The sequence below is a fragment of the Somniosus microcephalus genome, unplaced genomic scaffold (assembly GCF_052327205.1).
Source record: "Somniosus microcephalus isolate GS21.2 unplaced genomic scaffold, FLI_Smic_1.0 unresolved_chr9, whole genome shotgun sequence".
Lineage (NCBI taxonomy): Eukaryota > Metazoa > Chordata > Chondrichthyes > Squaliformes > Somniosidae > Somniosus > Somniosus microcephalus.
In genome coordinates this window covers 37,892,558-37,919,560 of record NW_028225187.1, presented here as the reverse complement: position 1 = coordinate 37,919,560, position 27,003 = coordinate 37,892,558, and the positions used below count along the sequence as shown (strand labels likewise).

General features: G+C 44.7%; 1 protein-coding gene across 1 annotated transcript; it reads right to left on the bottom strand.

Moving 5' to 3' along the window:
* Window positions 1-27,003, bottom strand: LOC147085082 (low affinity immunoglobulin gamma Fc region receptor II-like). Its single transcript, XM_085979426.1, has 9 exons — window positions 26,973-27,003; window positions 25,362-25,397; window positions 24,088-24,378; window positions 19,794-20,099; window positions 17,098-17,199; window positions 13,348-13,375; window positions 13,127-13,179; window positions 5,203-5,240; window positions 1-514 (listed from the first exon to the last, which is right to left on the bottom strand). The coding sequence occupies exons 1-9, from the start codon at window positions 27,001-27,003 to the stop codon at window positions 374-376; spliced, it is 1,026 nt and encodes a 341-aa protein (XP_085835552.1). The 3' UTR covers window positions 1-373.

Sequence of the window (27,003 nt, the reverse complement as noted above, 5' to 3'; positions counted from 1 at the left end):
TGTGATAAGCATGCAATCTTATATACCTACTAAAAAAAACATGCTGAGCTAAAAAATAATGAGGCAATATAGTTGTAGATTTTTGTGTTTACCACTAGGGCATTAAGCATGTTCTGGGCAAAGCAGAAAATCGCCTGTAATAGAAACCACCTCATTTTCTATTTTGATATTAATGGAAAGGAACTCTGGCCAGTTCTGTCGGAGTTGTGCATAATACTCTGCCGGAATTCCGAGCCTGCCGTTCGCCCCAGTAATGCTTAATCTCCAAGCGTTAATTACGAAAATCGCGACCCTACTCCCACCATCCGTCCCGAGAAAGCAGTTGTCTCCACAGGTCTTGGTGAGTAACATATATCAAAGCTGCTGAGAACTTTTATTTCTTTTTCACTTCGGCATACACAATGCTGTCCGCAGCAGTGGCCAAGGCAGCTTCTTTCTGATTCAGAGCTTCCATATTCAAAGTAGCATAGGTGAGTTCCTGGTGGTCGCTCTCTGGTACATCAGCAGACGCTCCCTGCAATGAATAACATGAAGAAATGGCAGAAGTAGATAATATACAGATAATGAGTTTCTTTCCTCCTCTCCAACTCTCGTCGCCTCTCTATATCAATCTTTTTCTCTCTGTCTCACTTCCTCTGCCTCGCTCTCTCTCTCCCTCTCTCAGCTATCTTACTCTCCGTCTGGCTCTCTGCCTTTGACTGTCTATCTTTCTCTGTGTCGCTGTGTCTCACTGCAGCTTTCTCTCTCTCTTTCTCTCACTCTCTGTTTCTGTGCCAGTCTCTCTCGGAGTCTGTCTGTCTGTCTCTTTTGTTTCTCACACCTCTGACTCTCGTTCGTTCGTCTGTCTGTTCATTCTGTCTGTCTGTTCTGTCTGTCTGTCTGTTCATTTTGTCTGGTCAGTCTGTCTGTCTGTCTGTTCGTTCTGTCTGTCTGTTTGTCTATTTGTCTGTGTGGTAAACCACTGTTGTTAGTATTGTTGTTCACCACTGTTGTTAGTATTGTTGTTCACTGTTAATACTGTTGTTCACTCTTGCATATTGTTGTACTTGTCTGTGCATGCCTCAGCTGACTCCGCCCCTGGCTCCACCCTCATGGCTGGGTATAAAGGTGGCTGCTCGGCAGCCCCCGGCCCTTTTGGATACCAGGCAACCACAAGAGGCATGCTCTGTTCTTTGGTAATAAAAGCCTGTTTGTTACTCTCTCTTTTGTAGTAATTGATAGTGCATCAATTTTATTACCAAAGTTAAATGTTGGCTGCGAATGCTGATCAACCGATGGCGCAAAACGCTGAGCAGCAGGTGCTGCTGCGAGCCCTCAGACCAACATGCCTGGACCTAGACCCCCAAGAAGCGGGTTCGTCGACTAAATTCGCACAATGGTTGCATTGCTTTGAGGCGTGTCTGGAAGCCTCGACCGTGACTCTCGATGAAAATAAACTGAAAATCCTGGCCTCGAAGGTGAGCCATCAAGTCTATACTTTAATCCAAGATGCGACGACCTACGCGGCGGCTATCGACCTACTGAAAGGGCAGTATGAACGCCCGGTTAACACGGTCTATGCCAGGCACCTTTTAAGATCTCGCAGACAGCAGCCCGGGGAAACGGTGGAGGCCTTCCTACGGGCACTGCAGGTACTCGGACGCGGCTGCGACTGCAAGGAAGTATCGGCCGTGGCACATGTGGAGGGACTGATACGAGGCGCTTTCGTTGCAGGTCTAAGGTCCGACCACTCCCGGCAGAGGCTGCTGGAGAAGGGTGAAATAGACCGAACAAAGGCAGTGTCCCTCGCGCTCTCGCTCGATGCAGCCCACAGAAATATGGACGCTTTCTCCCCTAATCGCCCCGCGCCGTGGACGCCGCAATCTTGGGCCATGGGACCGCCACCTCCGACTGCTGCAGTGATGTCCAAGGCACAAAAATGCTATTTTTGTGGCCAAGCTAAACACCCTAGAGCACGCTGCCCCGCGAAGAATACTACCTGCTCTGGCTGTGGGATGAAAGGTCACTACGTTAGCGCCTGCAAAGGGAAGACCGCTAACGCCAGCAGCGCCGCGTGTGAACCGTGGGTGCATCCATCTTGCCCGCCATTTTGGGCTCCCCCAGCCGCGTGGGGATCGGGACCGTGGGCGCCGCCATTTTGTCCGCCATCTTGGACGCCTCCGACTTCGGTTACGGGGGACCCATACTCCACCACCGCCTCATCGGACGACCGCATCGACGCACTTGAACTTACACTGGCTTCCGTGACGCTGGATCCATCTCTCCTGCATCAACTGTCCAGGTCCATGATGGACATTATGGTAAACGGCTGCGCCACTACCTGCCTTTTTGACAGCGGGAGCACGGAGAGTTTTATACACCCCGACACGGTGCGCAGTTACTCTCTCCCGGTCCTGCCGACGCGTCACCGCATCTCTATGGCTTCCAAAGCCCAGTCAGCAGAAGTCGGTGGCTACTGTATGGTGACTCTTTCAGTGCGGGGTACTGAATACAAAATTTTTAAACTTCTGGTCCTACCCGATCTCTACGCTGCCATCCTACTGGGGTTGGATTTTCAGTGCCACCTTAAGAGTGTCACTTTAGCGTACGGTGGACCCCTCCCCCCTCTCACGGTCTGCAGCCAGCAGTTTTTAAATCGCCCGCCGCGCGCCATTTGCAGTCTCTCCACCCTTAAAGTCTCCCCCCCTCCTTGTTCGCTAACCTCACCTGCGACTGTAAGCCCATCGCTACCAAAAGTAGACGTTACAGTGCCGGGGATAGGGGTTTCATTAAATCCGAGGTAGCGAGACCCCTGAAGGAAGGGATTTTCGAGAGCAGCAATAGCCCATGGCGAGCACAAGTGGTGGTGGTGATGACTGGCGGAAAACAGCACCTAGTTATTGACTACAGCCAGACGCTCAATCGCTACACCCAGGTGGATGCATACCCACTCCCCCGCATATCTGACATGGTCAATCAGATAGCACAATACCGGGTGTTCTCGACGATTGATCTGAAGTCGGCATACCACCAGCTCCCCATCAGGGCTGAGGACCGCCAGTACAGAGCTTTTGAAGCTGATGGTCAGCTCTATCACTTTCTCAGAGTTCCCTTCGGCGTCACCAACGGAGTTTCTGTCTTCCAACGGGAGATGGACCGGATGGTTGACCAGAACGCGCTCCAGGCCACTTTCCCATATCTGGACAACGTCACCATCTGCGGCCACGACCAGTAGGACCACGACGTTAATCTAGGAAAATTCCTCCGGACAGCCCAGCGGCTGAATCTCACATACAACAAAGACAAATGTATGTTTCGTACTAAGCGCCTTGCTATTCTTGGCTGCGTAGTGGAGAATGGAGTCATTGGCCCAGACCCCGATAGAATGCGCCCTCTTATGGAGCTCCCCCTCCCCCACTGCCAGAAAGCACTGAAGAGATGCCTGGGGTTTTTCTCTTACTATGCTCAGTGGGTGCCCAACTATGCGGATAAAGCCCGACCCCTCATCAAGTCCGCCTCCTTCCCCCTGACAGCAAAGGGCCTTCCGGCCTCCCGCTGGCAGGAGGTCCTCCCTGCGCCGCTCCATTCCATTCGGTCGCTGCTCTGTACACCCACCAATGCCACTCCTCACGAGAGAATGTTCTCCTTCCCCAGGAAGTCCACATCGGGGATTTCGCTACTGTGGTAAACCACTGTTTGTATTCCTGTTTTTCCTGTTTGTATTCCACTGTGTACATGCCTGGACATGCCTCGGCTGACTCCTCCCACAGGTCCTAGTATAAAGGTGACTGCTCCCCAGCCCTTGTATCCTGGACCGGTCGACCACTCGAGGCAGACCTCCATTCTGTTGTTAATAAAAGCCTTTAGTTACTCTTCTAACTCTCAGTCTTTTATGAGTAATTGATAGCGCATCAGCTACCAACATGGCTGACTTCTCCAGGACCCATCCTACTGCGGAAGCACGTGAGGACCCATAAGGCGGACCCGCTGGTCGAGAGGGTGAGCCTCCTCCACGCCAACCTGCAGTATGCTTACATGGTGTACCCGGACGGGCGGGAGGACACAGTCTCCGTTCGAGACCTCGCACCTGCGGGTGCTCCTGAAACACTCTCTTCGCCACCCACCACTACTCCTGCCTACCCCCAGGACACAGTCCCCGCACGAGACCTCGCACCTTCGGGTGCCTCTGAGAGACCACCATCGCTACCTCCCATTACCCACGCTCTGACCCCTGTAGACGGCATGCAGCAGCCCCAGGGTCCGCCACCTGCTACACCACCTCTGAACGAGACATCGGGTTCAACGTTGGATGCTGCACCATCACCGCCGCTGCTGCGACGCTCAGGACGGCTTACAAGGCCTCCTGATAGACTTCAGTACACGAATTTTTAGTGCACTTCACCCCGCCGGACTCAATTCTAAACAAGGGGTGAATGTGGTAAACCACTGTTGTTAGTATTGTTGTTCACCACTGTTGTTATTACTGTTGTTCACTGTTAATACTGTTGTTCACTCTTGCATATTGCTGTACTTGTCTGTGCATGCCTCAGCTGACGCCGCCCCTGGCTCCACCCTCATGGCTGGGTATAAAGGTGGCTGCTCGGCAGCCCCCGGCCCTTTTGGATACCAGGCAACCACAAGAGGCATGCTCTGTTCTTTGGTAATAAAAGCCTGTTTGTTACTCTCTCTTTTGTAGTAATTGATAGTGCATCAGTCTGTCTGTCTTTTTGTCTGTCTTTCTGTTTTTCTGTGGTTCTGTCTGTCTGTGGTTCTGTCTGTCTATCATTCTGTCTGTCTGTCGTTCTGTCTGTCGGTCGGTTGTTCTGTCTGTCTGTCGTTCTGTCTGTCTGTCTTTCTCTGTCTGTCGTTCTCTGTCTGTTGTTCTCTGACATTCTGTCTGTCTGTCATTCATTCTGCCTGTCGTTCTGCCTGTCATTCTGCCTCTCTGTCTACCTATATATATTTCTATCTATATATCTATCTGTCTGTCTGTCTGTCTATCTATCTATAAATGTATCGATCTCTATCTCTGTGCCCATCTGTTCTTCTCTCTGTCTTGTCCTTCTCCTTCTCTCTCACTCACTCTCTATCTCGTTCTTTCACTCTCTCACTCTCCCTCGCTCACTATTCTGTAAGTTTCCGACTCTCTCTACAGGAGCCAGCTCATCGGTGTTTCCAAAGCAAGAGGCGTAATGATTGGTATTTGAGAAAAATTGAACTTACATTTTTGTCAGGATCTAAAGGAAGATTCGCAGTCTGATCTGAAAAGAAGGACATTTATTTTGTGAAGTCTCTGCCTGTTTTTCCAGCGAATTTCAATGGGCTAGAATGCCAACTGGCTGCTCGGGCAGAAAACTGCCGTTGCCACGTGTAATAGTAAATGCCTAATTACTAAATTCCATTAAAATCAGTTGACTTGCAGTTCACGCCCGCGCTGAAAATCTTCCCTGATATTAAAAAATATCCTCAGTAATCACTCATTACCACAAATTTAGCGCAAATTAAAATCATGTTTAGATATTTGTCTTTACCTAATGGGTAATAACAATCACAAGGCCACATTTCAGAAAGCAAAATATCGCAACAAGTATAACATGGCACTTCATTTCAAAGGAAGGGAAATCTGGCGGGTTACGTTACAAGCAGGGATCAGTGACGGGCCTCAGCTATTTACAATCTATATTAATGGGCGAGATGAAGGAACCGAGAGAAAACAGGGATGGGGAGAAGTACCTGGACTCAATGTTTCAGGAGTTAGTCTCACCTATGAAATTAATTAATTCAGATGTAGCCCGTGGTCAGGGACAGGACGGTGCGACTATGAGTGAGGCAGGTACAGGGATCCAGGAGGTAGTGTTGAAGGAGCCGCAGCACTTGCTCTTGTCAAACAGGTTCGAGGTACTTATTCCCTGTGAGGGCGGGAGCAGGGACTGCAGGGAGGACGAGCAACCTGGCCACAGCACCGTGGAACAGGGGGCCATTCAAGTGGGGGGAGTAAAAAGAAATGTTGTAGTGGTAGGGGATAGTATCATTAGGGGGATAGATAGGGTTCTCTGCAGTCGAGGGCGGGAGTCCCGAAGGCTGTGTTGCCTGCTCGGTGCCAGGGTTAAGGACATCTCTTCTGGGCTGGAAAGAAACTTGGAGTGGGAGGGGGAGGATCCAGTTGTTGTGGTCCATGTTGGTACAAACGACGTAGATAGGGCAAGGAAGAAGGTTCTGTTAAAGGAGTATGAGCAGCTAGGGGTCAAATTAAAAAACAGAACCTCAATGGTAATAATCTCTGGATTATTAACTGAGCCACGAGCGAATTTGGCTAGGATAAATACAATTAGAGAGTTAAATGCGTGGCTCAATGACTGGTGTGGGAAAAATGGGTTTTGCTTCTTGGGACACTGGCACCAGTACTGGGACAGGAGGGAGCTGTTCCGTTGGGACGGACTTCACTTGGCCAGTGCTGGGACTAGAATCCTGGCGAATCATATAACTAGGGCTGTAGAGAGGGTTTTAAACTAATAAGTGGGGGGGAGGGTTTTAGAGCGCAAATAATAAAAAGGACAACGGAGAAGGTTATAGACTTAGGTAGCAGTGGGGGAATTAAAAACCAGAGCGTGTCAGGAAGGGACAGAAGGTATGGAGTAAAAGGTAATGTAGTAAAAGGGGAAAAAGCAGGAACTAAGTGTCACAAAACGTATTTGTAAGTTCTTTATCTGAATGCACGTAGCATTCATAACAAAATGGACGAGTTAATGGCACAAATAACTACATATGGGTATGATCTTGTGGCCATTACAGAAACATGGCTGCAGGGTGACCATGACTGGGAATTAAACATACCAGGTTATTTAACATTCAGGAAGGACAGGCAAAAAGGAAGGGGAGGTGGGGTGGCTATGTTAATAAAGGAAGGAATCACTGTAATACAGGGAAATGATATTGGGCCAAAGGATCAGGATAGAGAAACAGTTTGGGTGGAGATAAGGAATAATAAGGGGAAAAAAACACTATTGGGCCTAGTCTATAGGCCTCCGAACAGTTGCAACTCTGTTGGACGGAGTATTAATCAGGAAATAGTTGAGGTTTGTAATAAGGGAACAGCTATAATTATGAGGGATTTTAACTATCATATTAACTGGACAAATCAAATTGGGCAGGGCAGCCTTGAGGATGAGTTCATTTGGTGTATTAGGGATGGGTTTCTTGAGCAGTATGTAACTGAACCAACCAGGGGGCAAGCAACCTTAGATTTGGTCCTGTGTAATGAGACAGGATTAATTAAAAATGTCCCTGTAAAGGATCCTCCATATTCAATTAGAGGGTGAGAAGGTTGGATCTCAAACAAGCGTGCTGAGCTTGAATAAAGGAGACTATACAGGTATGCCAGCGGAATTGATTAGAGTGGACCGGGAAAATAGATTAAAGGGTAAGACGGTACATGATCAGTGGTGTACATTTAAGGAGTTATTTTAAAACTTCCAAAAAAAAAATATTCCACTGAGGAAAAAAGGGTGTAAAAGAAAATATAGCCATCCGTGGCAAAGTAAAGTAATTAAGGATAGTATCCAACTAAAAACAAGGGCATATAAGGTAGCCAAATCTAGTGGGGGGATAGAGGATTGGGAAGTCTTTAAAAGACAGCAAAAAATAACTAAAAGATTGATTAAGAAAGGGAAGATAGATTATCAAAGTAAATTAGCAAAACATATAAAAACAGATAGCAAAAAGTTTCTACAGTTATATAAAAAGAAAAAGGGTGGTTAAAGTAAATGTTGGTCCCTTAGCGGATGAGACCGGGAAATTAATGGTGGGAAACATGGAGATGGCAAAAACACTGAATGAATATTTTGTATTAGTCTTTACAGTAGAAGACACTAAGAATATCCCAACACTGGACAAACAGGGGGATCTAGCGGGGGAGGAGCGAAATACGATTAAAATCACTAAGGAAGTGGTACTCGGTAAAATAATGGGACTCAAGGCGGATAAATCCCCTGGACCTGATGGCTTACATCCTAGGGTCTTGAGGGAAGTGGCGGTAGGGATTGTGGATGCATTGGTAATAATTTTCCAAAGCTCTCTGGACTCAGCAAAGGTCCTGGCAGATTGGAAAACTGCTAATGTAACACCCTTATTTCAAAAGGGAAGTAGGCAGAAGGCTGCAAACTATAGTCCTCTTAGTAAAATTTTAGAGTCCATTATTAAGGAGACAGTAATGGGATATTTGGATAAACATAATTTAATAGGACAAAGTCAGCATGGTTTTATGAAGGGGAAGTCATGTTTGACAAATTTGCTGGAGTTCTTTGAGGAAGTAACATACAGGGTGGATAAAGGGGAACCAGTGGGCGTAGTGTTTTTAGACTTCCAAAAGGCATTTGACAAGGTGCCACACAAAAGATTATTGTTCAAGATAAAAAATCACGGATTGGGCGTAATATTCTGGCATGGGTGGAGGATTGGCTGTCTAACAGAAAGCAGAGAGTTGGGATAAATGGTTCATTCTCATACTAGCAATCAGTAACTAGTGGTGTTCCGCAGTGGTCAGTGCTGGGTCCCCAACTCCCTACAATCTATATTAACGATTTGGAGGAGGGGACCGAGTGTAACATATCAAAGTTTGCAGATGAGACAAAGATGGGAGGGAAAGTAGTGAGTGAGGAGGACATAAAAAACCTGCAAGGGGACATAGACAGGCTAAGTAAGTGGGCAGAGGTTTGGCAGTTGCAATACAATACTGGAAAGTGTGAGGTTATGTGCTTTGGCAGGAAAAATCATAGAGCAAGTTATTATCTTAATGGCAAGAAACTGGAAAGTACTGTAGTACAAAGGGATCTGGGGGTCCTAGTGCACGAAACTCAAAAAGTTAGTATGTAGGTGCAGCAAGTGATCAAGAAGGCAAATGGAATGTTGGCTTTTATTGCGAGGGGGATAGAATATAAAAACAGGGAGGAACTGCTGCAGTTGTACAAGGTATTGGTGAGACCGCACCTGGAATACTGCATACAGTTTTGGTGTCCTTACTTAAGAGAAGACATACTTGCTCTCGAGTCAGTACAAAGAAGGTTCACTCGGTTAATCCCGGGGATGAGGGGGTGGACATACGAGGAGAGGTTGAGTAGATTGGGACTCTACTCATTGGAGTTCAGAAGAATGAGAGGCGATCTTATTGAAACATATAAGATTGTGAAGGGGCTTGATCGGGTGGATGCGGTGAGGATGTTCCCAATGATGGGTGAAACTAGAAATAGGGGGCATAATCTTAGAATAAGGGGCTGCTCATTCAAAACTGAGATGAGGAGAAACTTCTTCACTCAGAGGGTAGTAGGTCTGTGGAATTTGCTGCCCCAGAAAGCTGTGGAAGCTACATCATTAAATAAATTTAAAACAGAAATAGACAGTTTCCTAGAAGTAAAGGGAATTAGGGGTTACAGGGAGCGGGCAGCAAATTGTACATGAGTCTAGGTTCAGAACGGTCATGGCCCTGTGGGTAGCGGAGCGGGCCCAGGGGCCGTGTAGCCTGGTCCTGCTCCTACTTCTTGTGTTCTAATTCTGTGTTGATTTCAGGAGATGCTTCTATTCCCAGGGATTAGTGGAGACATCGAACAGGCTGCCAGCTAGGTGTCCGTCAAGAGTAAATTGGGCCTGTTCCTGGCTGGGGTGGAGATCACTTTTACAGAAGGTAAGCACTGTAGGAAATACAGGGATAGAGTGATCTCCTGGACGAGTTTCGGTTGCCTAGATGGGTCGGACAGGAATTTCCCAGATTTTTTCTCCCAAATTGGCCATTGGGTTTTTTAACTGGTTTTTCGCCTCCCCCGGGAGATCATATGGGTTTGGGTGGGATGGAGAGTGAAAGTAGATTTGAGGTTAGGATCAGATCAGCCATGACCTTATTGAATGGTGGAGCAGGCTCGAGGGCCCGATTGGCCTACTCCTGCTCCTATTTCTTATGTTCTTAAATGTATCCAAAATTGATCACAATACAATGCAAAGTGGGACAGTAAACTATGAGGAGAACTAAAAGAGTCTGCAGAGGGATACAGATAGATTAATTCAGTGGGCATTAAGGTGGCAGACCAACTATAATGTAGGGAAATGTGAGGTTATTTACTTTGGTAGGAAGAATAGAAAAACAGAATATTTTATAAACGATGTGAAACTTTCAAATGTTGGTGTTCAGAAAGATTTGGGTGTCCACGTGCAAGGAACACAAAGAACTAGCATAAAGGTACAACAAGCAATATGTAATGGAAATGGCATGTCGGCCTTTATTGCAAGGGGAGTTGGAGTATAAGAGTGAGGAAGTCTTGCTACAATTGTACAGGGCCTTGGGGAGACCACACCTGGAGTACTGTGCAGAGTTCTGGTCTCCTTATCTAAGGAAGGATATACTTCCCTTGGAGGCGGTGAAACAAAGGTTCACCAGATTGATTCCTGGGATGAGAGGGTTGTCCTATGAGGAGAGATTGTGTAGAATGGGCCGATACTCTCTGAAGTTTAGAAGAATGAGAAGTGATCTCATTGAAACATACAAGATTCTGAAGGGGATTGACAGGGTAGATGCTGAGAGGTTGTTTCCCCCTGGCTGGAGTGTCTAGAACTAGTGGGTATAGACTCAGGATAAGGGGTAGGCCATTTTAGACAAAATGCGGAGGAATTTCTTCACTCAGAGGGTTTTGAACCTATGAATTCTCTACCCCAGATGGCTGCAGATGCTCAGTCACAGAGCATCTTCAAGGCTGAGATAGATAGATGTTTGGAATCTAAGGGAATCAAGGGATATGGAGATCTGGCGGGAAAGTGGAGTTGAGGTCGATGATCAGCCATGGACTTATTGCATGGGGGGAGCAGGCTCGAGGGGCCGAATGGCCCACTCCTGCTCCTATTTCTTATGCTCTTATGTTCTGATACCTGGGATGGCAGGAATGACGTATGAGGAGAGATTGGGTCGATTGGGCTTATACTCGCTGGAGTTTAGAAGAATGAGAGGGGATCTCATTGAAACTTTTAAAATTCGAACAGGACTAGACAGACTAGATGCAGGAAGGATGTTTCCGATGGCGGGGGAGTCCAGAACCAGGGGTCACAGTCTAAGGATAAGGGGTAAGCCATGTTGGACTGAGATGAGGAGGAATTTCTTCACCCAGCGAGTGGTGAACTTGTGGAATTCTCTACCACAGAAGGCAGTAGAGGCCAATTAATTAAATATATTCAAGAAGGAGTTAGATATATTTCTTAAGGCTAAGGGATCAAGGGATATGGGGAGATGGCAGGGACAGGGTACTGAATTTGGATGATCAGCCATGATCTCATTGAATGGCGGAGCAGTCTCGAGGGGCGGTATGGCCTACTCCTGCTCTTATTTATTATGTTCATATGAAAGATTTTTGGACTCTAATGGAATCAAGGGAGATGGAGATAAGGTGGCAAAGTGAAGTTGAGGTCGATGATCAGCCATGATCTCATGGACAGGCAGAGAAGGCTCGGGGGCCGAATGGCCTAATCCAGCTCCTATTTATTATGTTATTGTGTTCTTATGTAGGCATGCATCCCTTCCATGGAGCTATTTCCTTTTCCATCCCGCTCAGAAGATGCCAGGTAGCCAAGCTCCAAAGAGGTAAATTTGACTCTACGTCATTATTAATTGTTTCAAATATTTTGTGGACAGATTTGTACATGGGCGGGACATAAAAAAGGCATTATCGCACCTATCATCTGTAGTCCGCTCAAGTCATCATTCAGTTCCTTTAACTTGAATAGATTGGAATATCGGACGTGTCGTACAACTGTTGACATTAAACGGCATTACCAACGCCGAATCCCCCACTATCAAAATCCTGGGGGTCACCATTAACCGAAAACTTAACTGGACCAGCCACATAAATACTCTGGCAACAAGAGCAGGTCAGAGGCTAGATATTCTGCAGCGAGTGTCTCAACTCCTGACTCCCCAAGGCCTTTCCACCATCGACAAGGCACAAGTAAGGATTGTGATGGAATGCTCTCCACTTGCCTGGATGAGTGCAGCTCCAACAACACTCAAGAAGCTCGACACCATCCAGGACAAAGCAGCCCCTTGATTGGCACCCCATCCGCCACCTTAAACACTCACTCCCTCCACCACCGGCGCACCGTGGCTGCAGTGTGCACCGTCTACAAGATGCACTGCAGCAACTCACCAAGGCTTCTTCGGCAGCACCTCCCAAACCCGCGACCTTTTCCACCTAGAAGGACAAGGGCAGCAGGCACATGGGAACACCACCAGCTCCAAGTTCCCCTCCAATTCACACACCATCCTGACTTAGAAGTATATCGCTGATCATTCATCTTCGCTGGGTCAAAATCCTGGAACTCCCTCGCTAACAGCACTGTGGGAGTACCTTCACCACACGGACTGCAGCGGTTCAAAAATGCGGCTCCCCATCACCATCTCAAGGGCAACTAGGGATGGGCAATAAATGCTGGCATTGCCAGCGATGCCCTGATCCCATAAACAAATAAAAAAATGCGAATCCGCTGTTTGTTTCCAGGCCCGTTTCAAATTTCACGCGCACTGTATCTAATTCAATCATATGAAGGGAGTTATTTTGCATTTTTCATTCTATTTGAGTTACACCAGTGCATTAATAACTAAAAGCCGAATCAGGTACGAGTATTACAAATTAAGCCATTAAGATATCTGTTGCTGTTAGCGTCGCCTAGAATCATATTGACCTGGATAAAACGGTCGATGGCGTAACTACTCCGAACACAATGCACACTTAGCTCAATGTACCAAGCACTTCCTCCGAGCTTTTCACGGACATTAGAAACATTGCCTGGACAAAATCCGAAAATGCTTCCATTTCCGGCCACATATAGCTTTTAGAAATAATTGGAACTGTCAGGCGGTATGTGTCAGGCCCTGCGCCTGTTTGCATAAGCTGTTAAAATTGTAATCTTGCTGAGCAATTAGCCCGACTCTTTGGCCAGTACTTTGAATATCCCCATCGGTGCAGATCACCTGTCAAGTCAGAACGTAACAGAGAGCAATTTCGGGATGTTGAGCACCTGCATTCGCATGTGGAAATTCCGAACGTGCTGTACATTTCCATGGCAAATTCTGGCCCATTATATTTAACCTTATTAATTAAAGCAACACTGCACTTACACGTGTTATCAGCGTCTTCGTGACTCGTATCTCCACCTGCAGAGGCTGCCCTTCTGTAACATACACAAACATGTTATATTATCCTAAATATAGCCCCAAATTAATGTTTATTCTCTGCACCATTACCTAAGATGCAATGAACTTGAGTGAGTAAAGTATAATTGCATAATTTGCATAAAACTATGAGTATCAAAATAAAGTGTGTCTCATGGTATTCTCACCTCTCAATATTTTGCCTTCTTAATTGTCCTGCAAGGTAACAATGGGAACATATAAATCACTATGTTAATTTCGCAATAAAGTGACCCAAACTATCAAAATTTCCACTGTTGAATATTAATACAAGTGAAGTAGATTCAATTGTTTAATATGCACCCTTCCCAGAAGAGACCAAGGAATGGAGACGTGCATACACACAAAAGGTGCAAGAAAATATGGAATGAGAAAGAAAAAAACAGTTTCCTCTACTTGGTTACCTCAGCAACAACGCAAACTGCTTGCTGTTATAGGTCTAGAAATTCGTCTCTTCCTACCCCAAAATATTGACAGCAAAGTCGGAAGCTATTACCACCTTAAATAGTATTGGGCCTAAACTTGCGGTTGGAAGTGTACCTCCGGAGTACGCCTCCGACCCGAAAAATTAATCCAAAAGTACCTGCTGGCTCTCAGGAAGGATATACTTGCCTTGGAGGTGGTGGATCGAAGGTTCACTAGATTGATTCCTGGGATGAGAGGGCTGTCCTATGGTGAGAGATTGTGTAGAATGGGCCGATACTCTCTGGAGTTTAGAAGAATGAGAGGTGATCTCATTGAAACATTCAAGATACTGAGGGGGATTGACAGGGTAGATTCTGAGAGGTTGTTTCCCCTGGCTGGGGAGTCTAGAGCTAGGGGTCACAGTCTCAGGATAAGGGGTAGGCCATTTAAGACTGAGATGAGGAGGAATTTCTTCACTCAGAGGGTTGTGAGTCTTTGGAATTCTCTGCCCCAGAGGGCTGTGAATGCTGAGTCTTTGAGTATATTCAAGGCCCAGATCGATAGATATTTGGACTCCAGTGGAATCAAGGGATATGGAGATTGGGCGGGAAAGTGGAGTAGAGGTCGATGATCTGCCATGATCTTATTGAATGGCGGAGAAAGCTCTAGGGGCCGTATGGCTTACTCCTGCTCTTACTTATTATGTTCTTATGTCACGGGCATCGGAGTCATTGCGTCCTCAGGCTGCATAAAGGCCCACGGATCCCAGGTAGGCAAGTGGTTAGGAAGCGTCCCTCGATTCCCATGAGCCAGATCAGCACCCAATAATAGGCTGATGAACAAGATCAGAGAATGCGGAGTCAGGGGACAAGTAGCAGAATGGATTGCTGGCTGTCTTCAGGACAGGAAGCAGTGAGTAGGAGTAACGTGTAGCTACCCAGAATGGCAGGTGTGTCTAGAACGAGGGGTCACAGTCTCAGGGTATGTGATAGGAAATTTAGGACTGAGCTGAGTAGAAATTTCTTCACTCAGAGGGTGGTGAACCTGCGGAATTCTCTACCACAGAAGGCTGTGGAGGACAAGTCACTGAATCTATTTAAGAAGGAGATAGATCGATTTCTAGACACAAAAGGCATCAAGGGGTATGGGGAGAGTATGGGAATATGGTATTGAGATAGAGGATTAGCTATGATCACATTGAATGGCGGAGCAGGCTCGAAAGGCTGAATGGCCTACTCCAGGTTTCTATGTTTCTATAGTGGCTGTGGGATCTTTTCCGTCCACCTGAGTGGGCAGACGGGGCCTCGGTTTAATGTCTCATCTGAAAGACGGCACCTCCGACAGTGCAGCACTCCCTCAGTACTACACTGAGGACTGTCAGCCTAGATTTTTGTGCTCAAGTATCTGGAGTGGGACTTGAACCCACAACCTATGGACTCAGGCGAACTGGACCACAGATGACACTATCAAGCTATTCACAGTGGCAGAAGGTGGGTAGTGGTGTTCCACAAGGATCAGTGCTGGGACCACTGCTGTTCACAATTTACATTAACGATTTAGACTTTGGAATCAAAAACACTATTTCTAAGTTTGTGGATGACACCAAATTGGGGGGGGATAGTCAATACTGAGGAGGACTGCAACAAATTACAGGAGGACGTCAGTAAATTCGGAGAATGGGCATATAATTGGCACATGAAGTTCAACACGGAAAATTATGATGTACTACATTTTGGGAGGGAGAGTAGGGAGGTCAATGGTCACTTGGAGGATGCGAGGCGAGGTCCTGTAGAGGAGTAAAGGGTCTCGGAGTACAAATTCACAAATCTCTAAAAGTTGCGACACAGGTTAGCAAGGCTATAAAAAAGCAAACCAAGCACTAGTGTTTATTTCTAGAGGGATAGAATTGAAAAGTAGGGAACTTATGCAAAACCTGTATCGAACCTTGGTTAGACCGCACTTGGAGTACTGCGTACAGTTCTGGTCACCTTATTATAAAAAGGATATAGAGGCACTGGAGAGGGTGCAGAGAAGATTTACAAGGATGATACCAGAAATGTGAGGGTATACATATCGGGAAAGGATGAACAGGCTGGGTCTCTTTTCTCTTGAAAAAAGAAGGCTGAGGGGTGACCTAATAGAGGTCTTTACAATTATGAAAGGTTTCGATAGAGTGGATATAGAGAAAATGATTCCACTTGTGGGGAAGAACATAACTAGAGGCCATCAATATAAGATAGTCACCAAGAAATCAAAGAGGGAAGTCAGGAGAAACTTCTTTACCAAAAGAGTGGTGAGAATGATGAACTCGCTACCACAGGGAGTGTTTGAAGTGAATAGTATAGATGTATTTCAGGGAGGCTGGACAAGCATATGAGGGAGAAGGGAACAGAGGGTTATGGTGATAGATTTAGATGAGGAAAGACGGGAGGAGTCTCGAGTGGAGCATAAACACTCGCATGGGCTGTCTGGGCTGAATGGCCTGTTACTTTGCCGTATATCCTATGTAATCCTACGTAAACACATTAGAAGGGAGAATCCCCATAAGCAAATGAAAAATCCCCAAATAAATAAGTAATTTACAAAATTCTAATAAAAATAAATATTCTCATGTTCAAAATTAATTAAAAGCTCCAAATTAAGCATTTAAAATAAAAATTGAATTGTCTGAAAAATAATTTTAATTCAGGCCAAAATTTAGATGAATTAATTTTAAAGGTTTTTGTATATTTTTATCATTTATAAAATGTAATTTAACATCTATTTTAACCCTTATGCTGGTAAAAGCAGGGCCAGTGCCTGCTTTTGCCAGGCGTCAGTGTTTTCCTGGGCACTCACTGAAGTAGCTGAGTAATCTCAGGAGTAGTGACCAACAAATGACACGGTTTCAGGTCCAAATAGAAAGAGAAAAGGTTTATGCAAAGATGAGTGAGCGGATTGAGGCAAGGTGGAAAGACAGAGCTTGACAGACAGCACTGTAGATCAGCAATGGGATTTTGTTTTATATTGCAAGGGCATGTAATAAATTTCTACCATTTGAAAAAAAGAGAGCAATTCTGGACCCCATATGCGCACAGCTTCTTTTTAATCCCGAGATAGTCAAATCCAAATCTGCTGCAGCAATAGAGTTTTTTTTATAGCGCATGCGATGATCACCGCGACAGGTCACAAATTCCTGTTTATCGTGCATGCGCAGCGTTATGCCAAAACCTGGAACTTGCGGGGCCATTCTGAGGGCTTCCTATGGTGTGTACGCTGTGCATACGCTGTCATCGGCCCCGCAATGTCCGGGCCAATATATTCTGGAGATCCGACTAGACAGAGAAGCCTTTCCAAAGCAAGCAGACAGAACTCTTCAACATTTGCCTTACCGTCACCTTTCACAATCTTAACGCTGGACTGAGGACTGCAGGATATTTGCAAGGCCCGACCAGCTTTTCAACGATCTTAGTTCATGTGAAAATTCGTACTTTTTTTCCACCACAATCACTTACTTCTCTTCGCGATCAAGAACCAGGTCAGCGCCACAACCAGTAAAACGATGGTCCCAGCAGCACATCCCAGGCCAATGTTGAGCAATAAACTGTTATCTGCATCTATACAGTGATAGAAAGATGGAAGATTGCTAAGATTTAATCAGCACACAAGAAATGTCAGCATTTACTTCCAGCTGAATATCCGGTGCATAAAAGGGCACTAGATGATATTCTCTGCTTGACTGACTGCTTTGCGTCAGTGACACATTCTACCACACGCCCGAAATTAAGTTCATTTGACGTGAGTATGATTATATGAGGGTGAAATTGAACATGGGTGGAAAATTCAAAGAAAACGTCAGTATGGCACTGTTCGCTTATTTTACGCCCCGTTTGAGATGCAGTTACATTGCGCTCCAAATTCCACTCGGGCGGTGGCGCAGGATCAGCGATATCAGATCGGCCGTCCATTACATGAAGCTCATGATATTCAATTCCATTGCCGACCGATACCGCCAATATGGCGCCCGTTCTGCGCCAATGTCCAAGTCAAATTTCTAACCCCCATATCCTCACATCCCTCTGTATAGAGGGACTTTTCCTGCTGTCTCCCCTCTAATATTGTATTTACTACACTTTCTTATAGACCCCTAACTATTGAAACTAGTTTGCTTCTATCATGATTTTAAATTATCATGGAAGCCAACTTCCGTGCTTTCATAATCTAAAAAACATAGGCCAAGAAATTCGGGTCCCCCCAGATGAGTACGCGCTGGGTACTCACCCGTAGGCCCAATGGAAGTGCCGATTTCGTTCAAGCACTGCGCATGCACGAGAAACCGGAACTTCCGTTCCCTTGAAGGAAGGGGTTCACAGGTGGAACGCGTGCGCCGGAGAGGCAGCGCGTGCACACCGAACTTACATTTTTTTTCCAGGTTTCTCCGGGAAGGTAAGTCTCCAGGAGTTATGCTTTTAAAAAGCAGGCAGAAGGCATGCTTTTAACAAGGTAAGTGGTGAATTAATTACAATTAAAAATAATTTTTCCACAGGTTTATTATTTTTAAATATTTAAAGAAAGGTAACTTTATTTTTAGCCCCGTTAGAAGATGTAATTAAATTTTCAAAAATGTAAATTATTGTTTAAAATAGTTATTTTATGTAATTTATAGTTATTTTTAAAATGTCATTAAAAAAATGTATTTGAAGTTTTAGTGATGTTTTGGGGCTTATAGTGTTTATAGGTTTGACAACTCTTCCTGTCAAACTTATGAATGAAGCGTTCCCTGCCACCATTGGATCTCCACGGCCCACGTGATCCCAGGGGATGCTTCAAACTAACTGCACCCCTGGGAAACGCAAGCACTGCGCGCCGGCAGTTGGAGAAGGCCTAGGATTGGAATCCCACGCGGGCCCACAGCTCAACGGCCGGCGCGCTAGGTAAGTGCAGGTCGGGGGCTTACACCCGCGGGAAGCCCCCGACCCGAATTTCTGGGACATTGTAATTGTCATTTTTATAATGGCCCGTATTTTCCAATCGCAGCGTCCCTGGGATCTCGTGGGCCTTGGAGAGCCAATCACAGGAGGGCATCTCCCTTCATACGTTTGACAGGAAGACCTGTCAAATATATGAATGGAGATCAATGAAAAAACATGGCAAAACTTTAAATAATTATTTTTTAAAAACACATTTTTAAAATGACTTGAAATTACAATAAATTAAGTATTTTAAACAAAAATTAATTTATTGAGAAAAATAATTCAAGTTTTTTTACGGGGCTACAAATAAACATACATTTTTTAAAAGTATTTAAAAATGATAAATCAGTGAAATGTTTTTTTCTTTTTTGAACTTTTATCCTGGTAAAAGCAGATCTTACTCCTGCAGGTACACAGCGCTTACCCACCCGTAGGAATCGGAATATCTGGGCCAATAAAACTAGCCTGTATATTTGAAGTATTTTTTCATATCTCTATCTCATCATACCAGGCAGCATCACAGTGAATTTGCATTGCGCCTTCTTTAACTTGTCAATGTCATTCAATTTCTGATCTCCTTACTTGGATGGATCACAGCTAGTCCGAGTTGGCCTTCCCTGCCCATCAGACCATCCAGAAAATGGAGGATTGCCCAAGTTAAGAATCAGGGCGAGAAATTCGACTGCTGATTAAGACGGGCGGCATATTCGATACCGCCGCTTTTGGACCTCTGCCCTGGGGAATTTCTCAGCCGCAGACTGGTTCATGTATTATTAATCTTGGGCACAGCTCTCTTGGTGGATACAGACACAAGAACTGTGGTGCACCCAATCAGGCAGCACTGAATGTATGCAGAGACCATTCCCTGGTATGTGTGCTGCTGATGCACCGTGCTCAAAGCGAATGGAAGTTAAATTCGGGAGCTTTCTGGCGTTTCAACACTTATAAAGAAAGAGCGTTAAATAACGCTTCCAGCTCTTAATTCGTGACCATTATTTCTGGATAACAGGCGGGGTGGGGCGGGGGGGGGTCAGCCTCTGCAGACTATGCAGAACAAATGGGAACTTTAAGCCAGCAGATAAAAGAACGATCCCCAGTTAACTGTTGCAGCAAAATATGTACATCTCAGTTCGATTTTAAAGGGAATTTGTCACCTATATTTAACTATATATGAGCGAACGAGACAGACATGAGATAAAAGAACACACAACATCATTTTGAAATGTGTTGGTCCCTACCTTTCACCATAATCGGGACATCTTTACTGAATGGCGAATGCCTGGAACGTCCTGCGACCTCTGTTTGATATCGACAACTGTAATTTCCCACAGAGCCTTCCCTTCGGGTATTTATGTTGAAGATCACAGTCCGCTCATCGCCACTCACATTGCGAGACTGTACAGGATTTTGTTTCGGATCTTTGTACAAGAGAAATGTTCCCCCTCTGGAACGAATGTCACCTTTGCAGGAAATGCCAACATTTTCCCCGTTTGAAACTGTACCGGAATCTGGGTCCATGTAGAAAGTCGGCTCCGGGAGTTCACCTGTATGAAAAATACTGCATGAAATTGTGTGTCAAAAGTCTACTCAATAACATATGAGGACACTTTTGTGAAAATGGAACAAAATCTGTCGCCTTCATTCCAATGCATACTTCGCTTTTTATTATTACTTCAAGAAAAGGACAGATGGGACACAGGGTGAACCAGAATGTGCTGATTTTTTCTATTATGCAAGGTATTTGATTCAGTCTGTTTTTTTCTGCTTTCAATAATGACCTTTGGGTAGCCGCTTACTGAACATCTCCATTGAATCTGCAAAACCCGACCTTCTTTTGGCTCAACGCTTTAAATGGCCTCCCATTCTGTTGGAACTCGGATGAATCGGCTTCTGAAAGGTTTTCATGTTTAGTTCATTCAGTACACAGCAAATAAATGTTGTTGGCATCATTGGAGAGAGAATGAGAGAGAGAGAGATGTCACTTAGCAACAGCCAGTTTTCAAGACTGATGTTTATTGTATTGCCATAATATAAACGTCCCATCACTCGTGCGCCCGAGAGGCAGTGCATACGCATTGAACTTCTGATTTTTTTTTACAGATTTTCCCGGGAGGGTAAGTCTCTAGCAGCTGTACATGAAAAAAGCAGTCGCAAGGCCTGCTTTTAAAAGGTAAGTGGAGAATTATGTAAAATGAAAGCATTTTATCAAAAGGTTTATTATTTTTAAATACTTTAAAGAAAGGTAAGTTTATTTTTAGCCCCGTTAAAAACTGTCATTATTTTTTTCAAAAATATAAATTATTGTTTAATATAGTTATTTATGTAATTTATAGTTATTTTAAAAATGTGATGTTTTTAATAATTTTATTTGAAGTTTTAGTTAGGTTTTGGGGCCGAGTTCTATTCATAATGCTACAATTGGCTCTGCATGGCCCACGTGATCCCAGGGAACGCTTTGAACGAACTGCACTTACATGGACTTACAAAAGGAGTTGGTTAAAGTGCCAAATAAAAGGCTTGCCAACAAAGTTGAAGCCCATGGAATATAAGGGACAGTGGCAGCATGGACACGAAGTTGGCTAAGTGACAGGAAACAGAGAGTAGTGTTGAACAGTTGTCTGCAGGATGGAGGGAGTTCACGAGGTTATTGCTGCAAGGACCACAGCTTTTCTTGATACATGTTAATGACAGGACTTGTGTACAGGGCGCAATTTCAAAATTTGCAGATGACACAAAACTTGGATATATAGTGAACAGTGAGGAGGATAATGATAGACTTCAAGACAACATAGACAGGCTGGTGGAATGGATGGTCACGTGGCAGATGAAATTTAACGCAGCAAAGTGTGAACTGATACATTTTGGTGTGAATAACAAGGAGAGGCAATTTAAATTAAAGGGTACAGTTCTACAGAGGGCTCAGGAACAGAGAGACCCGGGGGTCTATGTGCATTCATCATTGAAGGTGGCAGGTCAGAAACACAGAAACATAGAAGATAAGAGCAGGAGTAGGCCATTCGGCCACTCGAGCCTGCTCCTCAATTCAATCAGATCATGACTGATCATCCAAATTCAGTACCCTGTCCCTGCTTTCTCCCCATATCCTTTGATCCCTTTAGCCTTAAGAAATATATGCAACTCCTTCTTGAATATATTTAATGAATTGGCCTCTACTGCCTTCTGTGGTAGAGAATTCCACAGGTTCCCCACTCTCTGGGTGAAGAAATTCCTCCTCATTTCTGTCCTAAATGGCCTACCCCTTATTCTTAGACTGTGACCCCTGGTTCTGGACTCCCCGATCTTCGGGAACATCCTTCCTGCATCTAGTCTGCCCAGTCCTGTCATAATTTTATAAGTTTCAATTAGATCCCCTCTCATTCTTCTAAACTCCAGCGAGTACAAGACCAATTGTCCCAATCTCTCCTCAAACGTCATTTCTGCCATCCCAGGTATCAGCCTGGTGAATCTTCGCTGAAATCCTTCCATGGCAAGAACATCCTTCCTCAGATAAGGCGACCAAAACTGCACACAATACTCAAGATGTGGTCTCACCAAGGCCCTGTACAACTGCAGCAAGACATCGTTGTTCCTGTACTCAAACCCTTTCACTACAAAGGCCAGCATACCATTTGCCTTCTTAACCACCTGCTGCACCTGCATGCTTACCTTCAGCGACTGGTGCACAAGGGCACCCAGGTCTCGTTGAACTTCCCCTTTTCCCAATCTATTGCCATTCAGATAATAATCTGCCTTCCTGTTTTTGCCACCAAAGTGGATAACCTCACATTTATCCACGTTACATTGCATCTGCCATGCATTTGCCCAATCACCAAACCTGTCCAAATCATCCTGGAGTTTCCTGGCATCCTCCTCACAGCACACACGCCCACCCAGCTCTGTGTCGTCTGCAAATTTGGAGATATTGCATCCAATTCCCTTGTCTAGATCATTAATATATATTGTGAATAGCTGAGGTCCAAGGACCGATCCCTGCGCTACCCCATTAGTCACTGCCTGCCGCTTGGAAAAAGACCCATTTATTCCAACTCTTTGCTTTCTGTCTGCCAACCAGTTCTCTATCCAAGTAAATACCTTGCCCCCAATCCCACGTGACTTAACTTTACACGCTAATCTCTTATGCGGGACCTGATCAAAAGCCTTCTGAAAGTCCAAATACACCACATCCACTGGTTCTCCCTTATCTATTTTACCAGTTACATCCTCAAAAGTTTACAGTAGATTAGTCTAGCACGATTTACCTTTTGTAAATCCTTGTTGACTTTGTCCGATCCTGTCACTGTTTTCCAAGTGCTCTGCTATTACATCTTTTATAATGGACTGTAGCATTTTCCCCACTACCGATGTAAGGCTTACCGATCTGTAATACCCCATGTTCTCTCTATCACCTTTTTTGAATAGTGGGGTAACATTAGCTACCCTCCAATCCATGGGTACTGTTCCAGATTACATGGAATGTTGGAAGATGATCAGCAATGCATCTATTATTTGCAGGGCCACTTCCTTAAATACCCTAGGATGTAAATTATCAGGTTGAGAAAGCGTTTAAAAAGGCATACGGATCCTGCGCTTTATAAAGAAAGGCATAGAGTACAAAAGTAAACAAGTTATGATGAATCTTTATAAAACACTGGTTCAGCCTCAATTCGAGTATTGTGTCCACATCTGGGCCCCGCACTTTAGGAAGGGTGTGAGACATTAGAGAGGTTGCAGGAAAGATTGTCAAAAATTGTTCAAATGATGAGGGTTTTCAATTACGTGGATAGACTGGAGAAGCTGGGGTTGTTCTCCGTAGAGCACGGAACTTTGAGAGGAGATTTTATAGTGGTGTTCAAAATCACGAGGGATCTAGACAGAGTAGATAGAGAGAAACAGTTCCCATTGGTGGAATGCTCCAGAACCAGACTTAAGGTGATTGGCAGATGAACCAGAGGTGAAATGAGGAGAAACTTTTTTTATGCCACGACTGGTTAAGGTCTGAAAAGCACTGCCTGAAATGGTGGTGGAAGCAGACTCAAAATGGCTTTCAAAATAAAGTGGCTTTCAAAATGGAATTGGATTAGGAGCTGAAGGAAAAAAATGGCAGGGCTACGGAGAAAGGGCAGGGGAGTGGGAATAGATGAAATGCTCTTTCAGAGAGCTGACAGGGGCCAACGGGCCGAATGACCTCTGTCTGTGCTGTAACCATTCTAAGGTTCTATTGTGAAATAATATAACCTTGTAGAACAGTCATATAAAATGATGTTATTAGTGAATGTACTAAACCTGTTAAAAGAAGAAAAAATCATGTGTGAATCATAAGCAGAGTTATTGTCGCCGGACAACTTTGTTTGTCATGACGGTAACCATTAATGAATCCGCTCACACCATGTAAAGAGGTTGGGTTTGGAATCTAACATCCAAGGCCCAATGTAACTGCAGCCCAAGTGTCCCTCTGTTCCACTGGATCGTTTCATTGCTGAGTAAGCACAAATTGTTCTAATCCCATTGGGAGAATTGGTTCTGTTAACATACCTCGAATAATTATCTGAACAGGGTCGCTCCATTCTGAATGTCTCCATTGTCCATTCTCCAAAAGTAGACATGCACATGAGTAACTGTCTTGATAGCCATGATCTGTGGTGAATTCATAAGAGGTATAACATTGTCCTTTAGCAGCGACCTGTTCTAGCAAGTAACCTTGCCTTCGGTAATAACGGTTCAGTGTGAGGGGACACTGACAGCGACAAGTCATAGTTATTGTCTCTCCGTATACAATGACTTCATATGGTGGATTCACAGAGAAGATTGGCTTCGGTAAATCATCTGAGGAAAGCACAGTCAAAAGAGTTTAAACGCTGAAAAGCTTCAATCAATTAACATCAATATCATTGTCATAAGCTAAGTTCAACCTGAACTTTACCAGTATACACCCCCGCACTGAAATGGTAATGGTGTCAGGAGATAGCGAGCGCTCCGCTTTCTATATCATTGAAATTAATGTGCAATTATAATAACTGTTTGGGATGTAACAGTAACATGATGTTTCAAACAACATAACAGGAAAGGGAACTGCTGTCATTTTAAAAACTGGTAAATTAGGTGGATTTGCGCCTCCCTTTAGCGCCCCCAGGGCAGACCAGGTAGTTTTTACTGCACCCCGCTCCCTGGTGGTCCAGCAGGGCCCCGATGCATGCAGCGCTAGGTCCCTCCCTATTAATCAGGGGAGGAGTCCTGCAATGAGGCATCGGTATGCTCCAACGCGCTTGGCGCTGTTGCACATAGCCCCACAATCATCAGTTATGGCGGCCCAAGAAGGGTGTGGGGCACTTCCAGTCGCTCTCCACATTCGGCTTGGGACACTACTAATGAATTTCCAGCGGAGGGGCGCTAAATTTTACGGGGCGCTAAAATTAGCGCCGGCGACTTTGGCATCCCGAAATGGTCGCCAACCAATTGATCCACCCAAATACTGAATAGCAGGCGCTGCGTATAATGTGCGGCCGATCCGATGCTGCCCGTTTTGCGCACCGCCCGAGATGAATGTCTAGCCCATAATAATAGTGATTGACAGTGTTAATAAATACAATATTACAAAACGCGTACAAGCCGTGATCACCTTTCAAATAAGTGCAATTTTTTTTGGAATATCAGAATTTAAGAAACAATTGCGGGAAGTTGCACAATAATTCCTGCAATAGATCAATGCGCCCTGGAGTTAAACGAAATCCCAACTGTCAAATATTAATTTCGGCTAACTGATGGCTATATTAATGAATTGACTATTCATTTTAATGTCACATACTTACATATAAATCTCTGTCCGAACAACGCCTGGAAATGAACTGAAAGAGAAAAAAATGGATCAATGAAAAGTTTTGCCCATCAATAGCCTGTTGACCTGTCGCATTAACCAACAGCTCCCAGAGCTCGCATGTTATCACTTCCGGAATTACATCAGATTTTCTTCCCCAGATTTATGTGTACCTTTATAATTCAGTACAGGTAAGGTACAAAATTCAAATTGATTCTAAATTATCAAACAATAACCAGCATAATTATATTACTGCACAATTAAACAGATTGTATACACCGAGAAAAACATTTTGAAATGTCACTTTGTGTTTCGTAGTGGATATAAATGTTAATACATTTTGGTCTAGACTATTGGAAAGAAGGAAAGAAGGAAAGAAAGAAAGAAAGAAAGAAAGAAAGATCATAAGAACATAAGAAAGTAAGCAATAGGAGCAGGAGTCGGCCAATTGGCCCCTCGAGCCGGCTCCACCATTTAATAAGATCATGGCTGATCCAACCTTGCCCTCAACAACACTTCACCACTCTCCCCATGCCCCTTGACTCCCCTGTAGTTCAAATGTCTGTCAATCTCCGCCTTGAATATATTCACTGACTCCGCCTCCCCAGCTCTCTGGGTTAGAGAATTCCAAAGATTCACGACCCTCTGAGAGAAGAAATTCCTCCCCATCTCCATCTTAAATTGGCGACCCCTTATTCTGAAACTATGCCCCCTAGTTCTAGATTCCCCCAGGAGGGGAAACATCCTCTCAGCATCCACCCTGTCAATCCCCCTCAGAATCTTATATGTATGAATAAGATCACCTCTCATTCTTCTAAACTCCAATCGGTACAGGCCCAACCTGCTCAAACTTTCATCAAGAGAGAGAAGGAAAGAAAGTAAGAAAGTAAGAAAGAAAGAAAGAAAGAAAGAAACAGAGAGTTAAAGTTTTAGGTGTATAAATGTAATGAGAACTAGCAGAAAGTAGAGATGAAGAGCATTTATAATAAATATCCGCCCCCCTTGGGTGTCTAACTACCTTCCGTCTGCCACATTGCCGATCCAGGACAAGCCTCTGCACTTTGAACAGCGCAAGCCTCCGAACTGCATGAGTCCCTGGGATACATGGCCCTCCTCACATTTCGTAGTGGAGAGACCCAGGATCGCAATCCTCGGCACCAACAGAGCCAACAGCTTAATGCGTAGATTTTTCCTGATCGGAGGCATCCGCACGCACGAAGCCTCTGATCGGAAATTCAGGGCCAATGTGTCTTTGACTTATGTCTATAGCAGCCTCACATACCTTCTCCATTGTTCCTTTAATAGGCTTTTAGATTGTACGATAAGATTGTCCAGATCATGACAAACATCTGTGTGATTTTGTTTAAGCAACTAGAGCACATCATCCAGTTTGTATCCTGTGAACTGCTATTTCATGTATTTAAAATGTCAAAGAAATGTCGATAATGATCAATTATGCACATTAGAGAAAAAACAACTGCGTGCTGAACCCTGTGTCGGCAGTTCCTCAATTCAAGCAGTTTGCGGAACTCTCTATTTGAACTTTTCATTGACGTAAAGATCTTCGAGTAGTTAATGTTACCAGACAGTAATCACCCATGCCCACTGATCCCAAGAACAACTGAGAGAGTAAACAT